The sequence below is a fragment of the Lotus japonicus genome, chromosome 2 (genome assembly GCF_012489685.1).
Source record: "Lotus japonicus ecotype B-129 chromosome 2, LjGifu_v1.2".
Lineage (NCBI taxonomy): Eukaryota > Viridiplantae > Streptophyta > Magnoliopsida > Fabales > Fabaceae > Lotus > Lotus japonicus.
Genome location: NC_080042.1, coordinates 60188058 through 60201030, shown reverse-complemented (window position 1 = coordinate 60201030; position 12973 = coordinate 60188058). Strand labels below are relative to the sequence as shown.

The 12973-nt window shown below is 36.5% G+C and overlaps 1 protein-coding gene across 1 annotated transcript; it reads left to right on the top strand.

Moving 5' to 3' along the window:
• LOC130738622 (E3 ubiquitin-protein ligase RING1-like) lies at nt 1-7327 on the top strand. The gene is made up of 2 exons (XM_057590704.1): nt 1-1158; nt 6946-7327. The coding sequence occupies exon 1, from the start codon at nt 86-88 to the stop codon at nt 1136-1138; it is 1053 nt and encodes a 350-aa protein (XP_057446687.1). The 5' UTR covers nt 1-85; the 3' UTR covers nt 1139-1158; nt 6946-7327.
• Nucleotides 7328-12973: the final 5646 nt, after the last annotated feature.

Here is a 12973-nt window from a genome sequence, read left to right as displayed (position 1 = left end):
CATTCTCTTCTTTTCTAATAATCCTCTCTCTCTCTCTCTCTCTCTCTCTCTCTCTCTCTCTTAATCATCTTCTTTTAACGTTGACATGTCTTCTGCCGGCGCCGGTGACCGCGCCGTTACCTCCGGCGAGCCTCGCCGTTATTTCTGCCACCAGTGCGACCGCACCGTCCCTATTTCCCCTTCCTCCGGCGACCTCATCTGTCCCAATTGCAACGGTGGCTTCCTCGAGGAACTCGAAACACCAATCCCCAACCCTAACCCTAACCCTATCCATCCCTTCTTCTCCTTCACCACCGCCTCCCCCGCCGCCGCATCCACCGCTTTCCCCCTCGCCTTCCCCGCCGCTACTCAACCGTTCGATGATCTCTCCGCCTTATTCGGCACCCGCTCTTCCCCGCCTTTCGGCGCTGACACCAACGACGCGTTCAACCCCTTTGCGTTCCTCCAGAACTACGTCCAAACCCTGGCTGCCGGAGGCGCCAACGTCCAGTTCGTGATCGAGAACTCCGGCGACCCTACCGGAGCGTTCCGGATCCCTAGCAACGTGAACCATGGCGATTACTTCTTCGGTCCGGGCCTCGAGGAGCTCATCCAGCAACTTGCGGAGAATGATCCAAATCGCCGTGGGACGCCGCCTGCGTCGAAGTCTGCCGTGGAGGGGCTCCCGGATGTTTCGGTGACGGAGGAGCTTCTGGCGTCAGATTCGGCGCAGTGTGCTGTGTGCAAGGATATCTTCGGCCTCGGCGACACCGCGAAGCAGATGCCTTGCAAGCATATTTATCATGCGGATTGCATCTTGCCTTGGTTGGAAATGCACAACTCTTGCCCGGTTTGCCGGCACGAGTTGCCCACTGATGATCCTGACTACGAGCAGAGGGCAGGCCGCCGTGTGTCGACGGAGACTTCTGGCGGTGGTGGTGGCCGCAGCAGCGGTGATAGTTCACAGAGGAGGGGGTTTAGGGTGTCTTTGCCGTGGCCTTTTAGGCAATCTGGTTCTTCGGCTGCGGAGACAAGCAATGTTGGGAATGCTAACAACAACAGCAATAACAATAGTGGAAATAATAGTGGGCAATCGATTACTGAAAATAGGGGGAATCAGAATTTTGAGTCGGAGACCAGACAAGAAGATCTCGACTGAGAGCCACTCGTGTTTCTTATGTAAGCTTCTTTCTCTTGATTGTTGAATTCTGGTTATGTTGTATGGCTATGTTGTAGCTTCCACATTGTAGTTTGGTATTGCATCATAGGATTTTATATTTCAAATGTAGTTAGTAACATGAATAAATATGAAGTAGCGTTGTTCAAGAGTGAGTTCATGCTGAATTTGGCTCTGGATTATTCTTATGAAACTAATTTGCTTCATTTAATTCAGTGTTGTTGAATGTGGATAGCGGCTGACCCCAAAATTGCTATAGCGATATAGCGCATAGCATGATGGCCGCTAGCCCGCTACACTAAATTTTTATATAATGTATACAATATACATTAATAAATGATAAAATATACTCGACTTATGATATTCATAATTAATAATAAAAAGTCACTGGACACACAGATATCATACAACCCTGACCAGTGAGCGATAAAAAAGGAGCGAATAAAGTCAAAATAGAACCATTAAAACAACAAAGAAGAGCGAGGCCATAAAAGAGATAAGATAATCAACAAAAGAAAGAAAAACAGGGGAGAAAGAACACAGCTGAATGGGAAGAAAAGAGACTCCTGGGGGGCTGCAGATAGTCGCCGGAGGGTCGCTGGATTGTGATCAGTCTTCGTGCGGTGGCTGGATGGCCGTCGCTTGATGGGTGCAGAATGGGTAAGAAGCTAGACGACCTTATCAGGAAGGACAGAATTGCGAAGGATAAGACAGTGTTTTTATCAACAGTAACGGAAGTCCCATATTATCCTTCATTTATTTTGACAGAAAACCCATTATTACCCCTAAAAGTTTACCATAATCTTCAAATTGTGAGGTTAAGTTTGAGTTTTCCATGTTTCATCGTTCTAGTGCCGCAAAGGCATTGCGAAATCTACGAAAGGATCGCGACTTCAGTCGTGATGGACGCAACATTAAACTGCTCCGCTATGGGACTTGCTGTAGCTGCCAGGGGCTGCTCCGCTGCGATAGCGCAATCGGGCGCTATTGACAAGCTTAGTTTGATTGTCCTGGGGTGAATGACTTGTCTTGTGAGGGTACTTTGTATGGATATAGACTTTGAAATTTGTTGCATGTTAGGCATTAGGTAACAAGTTAGAGTTAGACATAGGTGGCATTTCCTTTTAGTTTGTAGCCAATGACTATTTGGGAACTAATTGTAAAGGAATTTTTTTTTTTTTATCATTGATTGAAGGTGCCTCAATCAATGAAAGCGTGATGTTTCTAAACTTCCAATTTCACTAGAAAATATGGATTGTGTTTGTGGCTACTCAGTACTACTTTAAGATGCCTTCAGTTTATTTTTGGTAATACTTGACCGGAGCATAAATTGGGGGCCATGGGTATGGAAGGGTTTGATGATGCTTGATCTGTTTTGGTGGATGCAATCACATTATTAATGGATCAATTTGATCACCTATCGAAGCAAAACATTTAGCATGTCCAATCAAAGGATGTGAATTTGGTTTTTATTATATCCAATTTGGAAAGCCCAGGATATGAGTTAAATAGAAAATGATTTATGTTAGACTCCTTTGTCATCCGAAGATAAACATGAAACTCATTGCCACATAAAATCTTTTTTATCTCATGAGGTGTTTAAATCTGAGGAGTTAGGCACTATTGCAGCAAGCATGAAGTACTATGTTTAGAACTTTCCATTCATTGTATATAATAGTAGAATATATACTCCTGTGGTTCGTTGTGAAAGATTTGCTGCGAGCAAGGTGATCTACTAATGTCTGCATATCATGAGCTGGTATATTTTATAAAACTAGTATTTCAGCTTGAGTAATGGACCGGTAACAAATTAAAATCTTATATCATATTTTGAATTTTAAATAAAAAATAAATAACATTTTATGTGTACATGTAGAGGGCAATTATTTTGATTTTTAATTAAACTAAGACTAAAGATTGGAATAGGAAACAGTAGAATTAGAATTAGAAATCGAATATAAATTGTAAGATAAGAATTAGAAATTGAATTAAAAATATAATAAGGAATAGAAATTGAGCTAACAAGTTCAAATTGGAACAATTTAGGATAATGATTCAATTTTAAATTGTGATCTATGTTGTCAGTCCCAGTTCCCGGCTCGTCGAGGCCAGCTCCAAAACTGGGATAGCAGGATCCCGGAAAGCGGGATGGCTGGGATAGTGAATTTTTGTCTATATTTTGTATAATTTATTCCATATGTATGTACATAATAAATCAATGATGAATATTACTTGAATTTCATAACATATGCATAATTCCATAGTAGGAAACTAGCAATTAAAGTCGTAGGTCTTGAACAAAAAGTCATACAACCAAAAACGAACATACATGGTACATAATTACTTAATTACTTAAATACTAAAGTCATAGAGCAAGGTCAAAATAAAACAGAGGAGAGGAGAGGAAATAAAACAGAACAAAGGAAATGAGAGCACAAAACCTACCCTACCAGAAGGTCGCCAGAGGCTCGTGATGGTTGCCGGCCGGTTTTGGTGCTTCAGAGAGCATCGACGATGAGAGGGAAGAGGAGAGGGAATGGGTCAAGTGTGATTTAATGGGTCGACTGTTTGGGGAATGGGTCGCAAAGAGGGTATTTTACGAAAACAGGGGCATGGGTCAAGTGAATCACTGTCATGCCGGGGTCGCGCGGGAACGGGCACAATTTCAGCCGCGATCCCGGCCGTGACGGCTATCTGGATGGGATGGGAAAATTTGTGACTAGATTCGCGACATTGCTGGGATGGGTACTCAGGATACAGGCAAGATTGAGAACCTAGATTGTGATAATAAATTATGCTTAGCTATTGAAATTTAATATACATTTCTGACTAATAGGATTTGGCTTTTCTAAAAGGAGGGGGTGTGTTTTAGGGGGATAAAAATCAGGGATAAGCAACTGATACTTGGGAGTTAACATATACTTTGGCCAAGAGAACTTTGGAAAAGAAATACAATTTTCATGTTTTTTTTTTTCCAAATGAAATATTAAAACCAGCTTAATTACGTGTTTGTTAAACCTTGTAGGAGGTAATGCAGTGATAGGTTTCAAATCCATCTTGTAAACAGGCTGCTCTATGTAAGTAAAGAAGGCAATCCCTATTTGTAATCCCATTAGTTGACCGTATTTTCCATTGTGTAGAAAAACTTTGATCACGAGACATATAGTACAGCAATACACTACTTGATTGTGTTCTATTTTGTATGATTTCGTTGTCCAAAATAATTTTGATTGGGACAATACACTACTTTATGATTTCATTGTCTATAATAGTTTTGATTGGGACAACTATAGTCTATAGTACAGCAGTATATTACCAATCATGATGGTTTTCCATAAAGTCAAGTGGCATTCAAGGTCGAAGAGCATTACTTTGTTTCTGATGTCCAGTGTTATTTCTACTCATATTTATAGATATGGGTAAGTTACATGAGGAAACTAATTAAGACTAGTTATCCTAAATAAATTAAGAAATATATCAATATAAATAATAAATAATAAATTACTAAAGAATAATCTAAATTACCTTAATTACTCTAAAATATGATTATGACGTTTTAAGTTACTATAAGATATGATCTAGATGTTATAAGACATCTTTTCATATTCTAACAGTTATCAGTGGAAGATGGTGGTTTACGGCTGAGCCAAAAATCCACCCCACGAACATGATTGATCGAGTTGCGGCTTATGGTGGAAGTATGGTGCCTATTATGAAAATGTAATATTTATAAGAAATGTACTAAAAAACTGCAGAATATAATAAAACTAGTAACATATCTCAAGTTCTCAACCTTTTGAGTATAATAGATGTACAAATAAATTCACCTGCCATCAGTTGTGAGGACTAGAGGGCAATCACTGCATGAAACAAGAGGAAAGAGATGAAAAAAATGAGTATAAGAAGGCAAGAAGGAAGAATAAGAGGAAACAAAAATTAAAACCGAATAACTGAAAAAAGAAGTGACAACAGAATCAAACAAGGGGAAATAAGAGTACAGAGAGGAAAAAGCCGAATCAAATATAACCATGCAAGGAAAGGAAAAGGAAAATATTCAGATAGAAGAGGAAAGAAGACATAAAATAAAGGGAAGGTGAGAATAGAAAAGGGAAAACAGAGAACAAAGAGAGTTGAGAAACAGAAAAACAAAATTTGTCTGTTCCCCAAAGAAGGAAGGTGGCTGGAAAATGGAGGTCATCAGATCTGGTCACCAGAGGTGATCACTGGATATGGGAGGTTGCTGCTGCTGGAGATGAGAGAGGAAAGCCTTGTGAGGAATGCGAGTCCCAATGGGTGTTACGACTGAAGCAGAGTGGGATTTTTTCTTAAGGTTCGAGTGGGGTTAAAAACACTGAATGAGTTGGGTGGATTGGGCCCATCTCCCTCTCTTTTGTTTTCCTCTGCTTATAAGCTATTTCTGCCATTTCCGCGAACTGCGTGGCTGCCGTTCTACACAAAACCCGTAATGCCATTGGCATGGGATGGCGTCTTGTGACTCTTGTCGAATTCAAAACTTACATGGCCACAATTCAATTACACTATACTGCTCATGCCCCTGATCAGTACTCGTAAATGTATTTATTTCAAAATTCATTGGTTTTTGATTTGGAAGTTCATGTTGCCCTAATGTCAATTATTTGATGATGCATTACATCTCAAGCTATGGTATTTATCTTACCTAGTGTGTTCATCATACTTATTATAGCTTTATGCCCAATTCATGGAGAATCTTCTGTCAATAAAGATTGCCGGATGATTTGTAACTTTTTTATTTGTTGGAAAACATTTTGACTTTGTTGAAAACATTAGTTAGCATCATTTCTCAAACAAGAATAGAAGCCCATAAGTATTATACTTCGATGTTTTCAGTTTTCACTATTTCTTTATCTTCTGATATTATTATTATTTGGTGACATTGGCTTCAGTACTTTCAGAAATAGTAGCTACTAGGCTCTAGCTGTTAGGGATGTCTATATAATAAAAACATTTGTATCTTCACTAGCTTAAGCTTTAAGGACTGTTCATAATATGATATCAAAGCCTCAATGACTAGTGTTCGAGTTTGATCCTTGTCATCATCATGCTTTTTAAAAATTGAATTTCAGCCCAAGGCAGATGGACTTATTACCCCTGCTTCAAGTCCAAATGGCTCTTGTGTGAGGGAGTGATTTAGAAAGGCTAATATAAAATGATTCATGCATCTTTACCTTACAACTTAAACTTTTGGAATAACTAGTTCATGCCACTAGGCACTAGCTAAATATCTTATAAAATCAATTTTAGCCTTCAAATTGGAGTTACTTGATGCAGAGCTGTTTCTTTGCATTCAACATTTCAAACTTAAGTTTGTAAACAATTGCATACTGAAATGGTTGTTGCTACTGTGTCTTGGTTTTAACCTCAGGATATTGTGTGAAGGGGAGTGGTATAATTCCGTGCTCTATGAATAAGTAGTTCTTTGAAACTTAAAGTCAATGTGTTCAGGCAATAGTACATGGCATATGCAGCTTTTCTGCTGTTATGTGACATGCATCTCCTAAGAATTTAAGCTTGATGCATCTTGTTTGGTTCTATAGTGTTGCACTTCATAATGTGTCTTTGAGTTTAACTTAGAAATCTTGGTCCATATATGGGGCAATTCTTAAAAAGAAATATTTTATTACTTCTAGATGTCCTGAGTTACTCTTCTATTATCTGTTTTACAGTATAGCAAAAATCTGCTTTTTGATATACCCAATTATAACATACACTTGAGGAGGTTTTGACAGAGTTCTATGTTTTTTTGGCAGGCATGAAGCGTCTCAAATCCTGCTGCATTTTGTTTCATAGATATGATGTTAAATATCAAGGAGTGGTTTGTGACAGTTGCAAATGTTATATTTGATTACAATGAACTTGCGTACCTGTCCATAACCATTTTGCCGCTTAGATTTTTTTTAGAATCACAATTTTATGTGCATTATTGGTTTGATATTTTATGAATTTTATTGTCTCTGACTCCTTTTCCCTTGTGCATCTCTTCTGGCTTTGGTTTCAAGTGAGGTTTATTTTAGAGGGAGATGTTTTGTAGCCATTAATTCACAAATAAACGGTTGAGATTGTAATAAGATGCATGTACATATATAATAAGCTGTGAGCTTATTTAAGGTCAAATGTGTTTTTTATAGCGAATTTTATGATGTGATTCCTCTTCTATCTGAAATGTTGGGAGCAAAGACCCATAATGTGACAAAACTGAGCCTTTAACCTCTTCAATGTTTCTTAAAACTTCTCTTTGAGCATCCTATCCCACATCAAAGCAGGAAAAGAAAAGAAAAAAGGTTTTAGCTCCCAACCAAAGGAGTTTTGTTGAATATGCCCCTTCACTTCACCTGGGTTGTGCAACTTATTCTTCATTAGTTTCATCATATATGTTACCTTGCGCAAACCAACCTGGTCACAGGTCTCATAGTTACCAGAACCCCCCCCCCCCCCCCCCCCAAAAAAAAAGCTTTTAAATACATGTGTGTGAGCTGTAAAAATCATTATAGGCATATCATATTTTTTGATCTTAACCTCCATCTCTTTTATCTTGGCTCCCCTGGTCTTAAATTTCTGTCTCCAATGATTCCATAAAAACCCGGGTGCTTCAACAATTCTTTGATCTTAACCTCCATCGCATTAGTCATGTTCCAACCTGTTCTACCTAGTTCCATGTTACCAAACACTACCGAATAGTCTACTGGGAGAGGATTAACCATTATATATTCTCTGTTGACTAGTTTGAAAATTCATCTCATTGCGTTTCCAAAGTGGTGACACTAACTTTGCCATCGCTCCGGGAGCTTAGACTATCAGGCTATGACTTGTAATAAGTAAATAAAGGAAGCTAATTATGCGGGGAGACAGGAGAGATGTTTGTATTGTAGGGTTGTTCATTTGACCAATACCAAATTAATATCTCACTCCCCCAATAGTGCTAATAAGTTAAGCAAATTGAATCATATACTAATTTTTCTCATATTAGGTCTTATTCAAATGAACATATTTAAATAATATAATTGTACCATTTTGTTATTACTATTGTATTAGGTTTCATAATTTTTATAATTATGTACTCATTAGTCATTGCTTATTCACTACAAGAAGAGCGTTTCTTAATTAATGTCGATCAAATCCGACACTAACTAGGCAAAGATCGACGTTGTAACCGATTTAGCGTCAGTTTAGCGTTGATGTCGAGATTGACATTAAAAGACTCGGAGTTAACTTTTAGCGTCAATCACATCGCCAACGTTATATATTAGGATTACTTTAGCTGGCACAACACGCTTGGAATGTTGGCCGACACAAATTCTCAAATATTTGCATCGGTCGTGCATTAATGTTGATATTAACAATTAATGCATATTGATGATGACATTAACCACTTTTCTCAAAATTTACGGGACCATAGTTGCTCTCGAACAAGTCAAACGTTACCTTTAACATGGAGTTATCATGCTAGTATCTCCAAATTAGGGCAAGGGTTTGGCCTGCACAAGAGAGCCGATTTAGAGTCATCCAAACTATTGGCGAGTAATGTTAGTCATCACCAAGTATTGAAAATCACAACCAAGAAGATAAAGCTAATGTATATAGCATCAAGAAAATCAGAACATATATAACACAACCATCATAATAAAGTAGCATATCAATATATTAAGCCAACATAAAATCTCAATCTCAAACAAATTAATCACCACAAGTTCAAAGTAGATCACAAGTTATTCTAATTTATCATGAAAGAATTAAAAGTTTCTCCATCGGCAGCTGTGTTGCTTGTCTTTCTTTTCACATTTTCCATCTAAATTCATTTATACGATCACCATGTAAACTTAATCATACTAAAGCATGTAGAAGATGGATCTTAAGAATTCATAGTCTTCACATAATTAGAATGATTATGGAGTACTAACCTCTATTCATGAGTATGATTGATCTCATTTGATCTTCTTGTAGAATGTCTTTCAATCTATGTTCTTCAGCAATGGAGAAACTCTTCTATCTTCTTCTCGTTCCTTCTATGCTCTTTCACTCGTGATCGCAATTATACAGACATACTTTTATGGGCAGAGATAGAGACAATGTTTTAAGTCCTTCATCGTCAGTATAATGCTCCCATCAAGAGTCACTTCCTTTCATACAATAGGTCATACCCCCTCCATTTAAGAGTCATGTCATTTTTTCAAATATAACATTTATTTAATTATTAAATCAATTAACTTAATGCATCACATGAGACATTTCTTGCACACCAAGCGTCATCACTTCTTGTATCGTGAAGAAATAGTTCAAATTACCAGAACTTTAAAAGTGCATTCCGCTAAAACAATTCAAGTGAGGTATAAGGTAAACAATGAACAACATGATATTGAGAAAACTACCTCCCCTAGTGCATCTACTTGGACATAGCACATAAACCTTCTATTGGCCTTTCTACTAGAACGGTTTCTCTATACAGTGCTTGGTTATGAAGCTCAATGATGGTGATCACAAGGATCCTGTATTTCTTATGTGGTCCGGAAATGAATGTTAGAGGAAGTAGAACTTTCATGATTTATTATTTCTGCATCAATTACTAGAAGTGTAAATCTAGCTCTGTCAACCAACTGGCTAGCATATAGTTCAATCAAGACTCTCGAATTGTGAGTATACTCCACACCAATTATTATGAAATTTAAGGCTAAAGAAAAATTATTCACCTTAGTTTGAACTTCAGGGTGCCTTAGAACAGGGGAATTAAGATATCTTAGAGTGTCAATAATTAAATTGAAACTACTCATACCAATGTCTTAGTGGATATTAGCAATGCTCTTGAAGAAAATTCCAATTGTTGGGTTAGCAATGCACCATCAACAACTTGCATGTTGAGTTTGACCCCGAATTTATGACTGTTTTCTAAAGTTAAATGTATTTTCTCCACCTTAGTTACGTCACAAATGACAAACAAATCACTCGTGTCACAACTAGATTCTCCTATCAAAGATCTCAATCCTTATTTTCTTTGCTCCATGAGTTGTGAGAAGTTCACAATTGTAAGACATTTTAATATTATAAAAATTAATTGATCAAGCGTCATAAAATATGTTCTTTTTGGAGTGTGCTCCACCTTTTCAATTGGATAAGCAATAGGATTGGTGGTAGGGGTGAGATTATGAATTAGAATAAAAATTTTGTAAGTTATGTTGTTTGGGTATATTAATTAAGGGTGAGATGAGACAGAAATGGGTGAGATAGGAGCAGTTCTTTTTGGACGAGACGAAAGTCACAACTAGTAAATTCAACACTTTAGTCTATTTAAAAGATAAATACATATTTAGAGACAAAATTATATTTAAAGACTATTCTTATGTTTTTTTACTGAATCATTCGTACTAAGATGCATTTCTTGGTGAGATGGATACCATCCAATTCTATTGAATTCCGTCATTTTGCTCTCCCTCCAATTTGGGAGGTATGAAATGGAACTAAAATTCCACCTTTTAAAAAATTATCAATTCTCAATTTTAGCCGTTTTCCTTATTTTACGAACTAGGTGGGCATGACTCTGTTTGTGCCAATCTTTAGAAGATTGGGTAGAGGATTTCATCCTGCTATTGTCTTTTCAGTTATATATAGGTTTTTCTGTGTTAGGTGGGTGCGTTGTTAAGCCTAAAAAGTTTAAGGTGTCTTTAGGCGATCTGCAAGTGATGGTTCATTTGGTTATAGTTATACTGCAGATTTACCACATCTTTTTAATATTTCTATTTAAATAGATGGTAAGAGTAATATAGGAATAGAACAAGTTATATAATAGAATGGCAATTTTATTCCGTACAATAATAAAATACTCAAATAATGGAATGTGATATTTATTCCACTGTGTTCCACTTCATTCCATTTCATTGTATTTCATTTTGTTTCGCACCATTATGTTCCATTAATCCAAACATAGTCAAAATGATTATGCACTGACAGTATAAACTTTGTTTACACATGCATCAAATTAAAAAATTTTTTATTTTTAATTAAAATTAAAAGTGAATGTAAATCTCTCTTCAACATGGCATACATTGATTGAATAATACTGTAAAAATATTTTACACACAAACCCCTGCATATCTATTAAACTTTTACTTTATTTAATTAGCTTTGTTATATTAATTTATTAAACATTATGAAAAACTCAGTTCAAATGATAGATCTTCATTTTTTTACACCAAACACATCTTAATTAAATTCATCTACCATTTTTTAAATATTGATCAGTTTCATGTATATATGTTTTTTTTTAAGGTTCATACATATGTTACGTTTACTGTTTTTTTTTTTACAACAAACTAACTAAGCACATCCTGGCCCATTGAGTAACCTTGCAGATTAAATAAATTATCAATCTTACTTGTTTTGAGTATATGGTGGAACAGGAACGAATGAATGTGAAAGAACCATTTGACTTGACTTGTCTCGTGGAAGCACTATTTGACTTGATTATTTGTTAGGCATTAGTTTATTATGGCGACATTTGCTCTTTTTTTTTTTTTTGATAATGTGGAGGGCTTAAAGCCCACATTTGCTCTTTTTAACTTCTTATGTAATGAGAAATTAGTATTGCCATCTTTATCTTAACAATGAAAGAAAGTGTGGAAGCAATAACGTACTCACAAAGAAGTGTAATTTAGACAAATCCACTTTCGTCGATGAGTCATCACCCTCAATAGTTACATATATTTCTTTTTGAAAAAAATTATTCTACCAATCCTTAAGGCACAAGGGTGAGTAAAACACCAGCTAGAGTAAGTTACAAATTACAATGATAATTTTTTTTAAGTATTGAAAATAGTAAAATATTTGTATCTTGATTCACTTTGTTTTATTTGTTAACTAATACTAGCACCTGAAAATTCAAAAATCCCAATAAAATTGTAGAGGGTGTAACTTTTTTCCTTTTTTAATCATACGTATATGATTAGATGAGCATTAAACAGTTTACAGTTTATAAATGACATGACTCATGCACACAATATTTTAAGGTTTTTCATAAAAGATGTGGTTTCTATTTCACTTGTGAATTGTTTTTTGCCCAATTTAAATATCCCAGAGTTTTATGCCTCATGCGATTCAATAGTAGTCGTAGCAGAGCTGATAGTTAATTAGTGTGGCCATGATGACGTCTCCTAATACTGAAAGTCTTCCTGATAATGGTGACTAAGTGACGTGTCTTGTTGATGAAGAGCTAACAACAATCTAACATTGTAAGATTATGAAAGTATTAAGCACTCACTACTACAGAAATGACATTTTGCCACTCCTCAATTGTCACGGTTATAGGCAGAACCGTGGCAAAAGCTCAATTGTCACGGTTATAAGCGGAACCGTGGTAATAGGAGATAATATTTTATGATTTTTTTTAGGGACTGTGAGAATAGAAATTTTTTGCCCAATTTTTCCTCTCTCCCACACTCCAATTTTTTTCAGAAGAAAACCCTAAACCTTCTCCCTCCCACGCTATCCCACTCTCCACACTCCAACCCTTCAAAACGACAGCGGCAGACCCAAGCTCTCTCTTCTTGAGGTCGACCTCGCAGTTGAGGCGTGTGATGTGTAATCCATTTATAATTTGGTCTTTAACCCAATATGAAAATCCCCTAAAATTTTATGCCTGGCACCCCACTGATGTTCATGATCCTAACTTTCTCATGTTTTTAAAGGTTGAACTTTCTCTTTTCAAGATTCAAATCCGCTAGTGGAGCTAGCTTAAAACAACCATGATTAAAAATAAATACTTAAAAGGGTTAGATATGTTTTTGACTCATA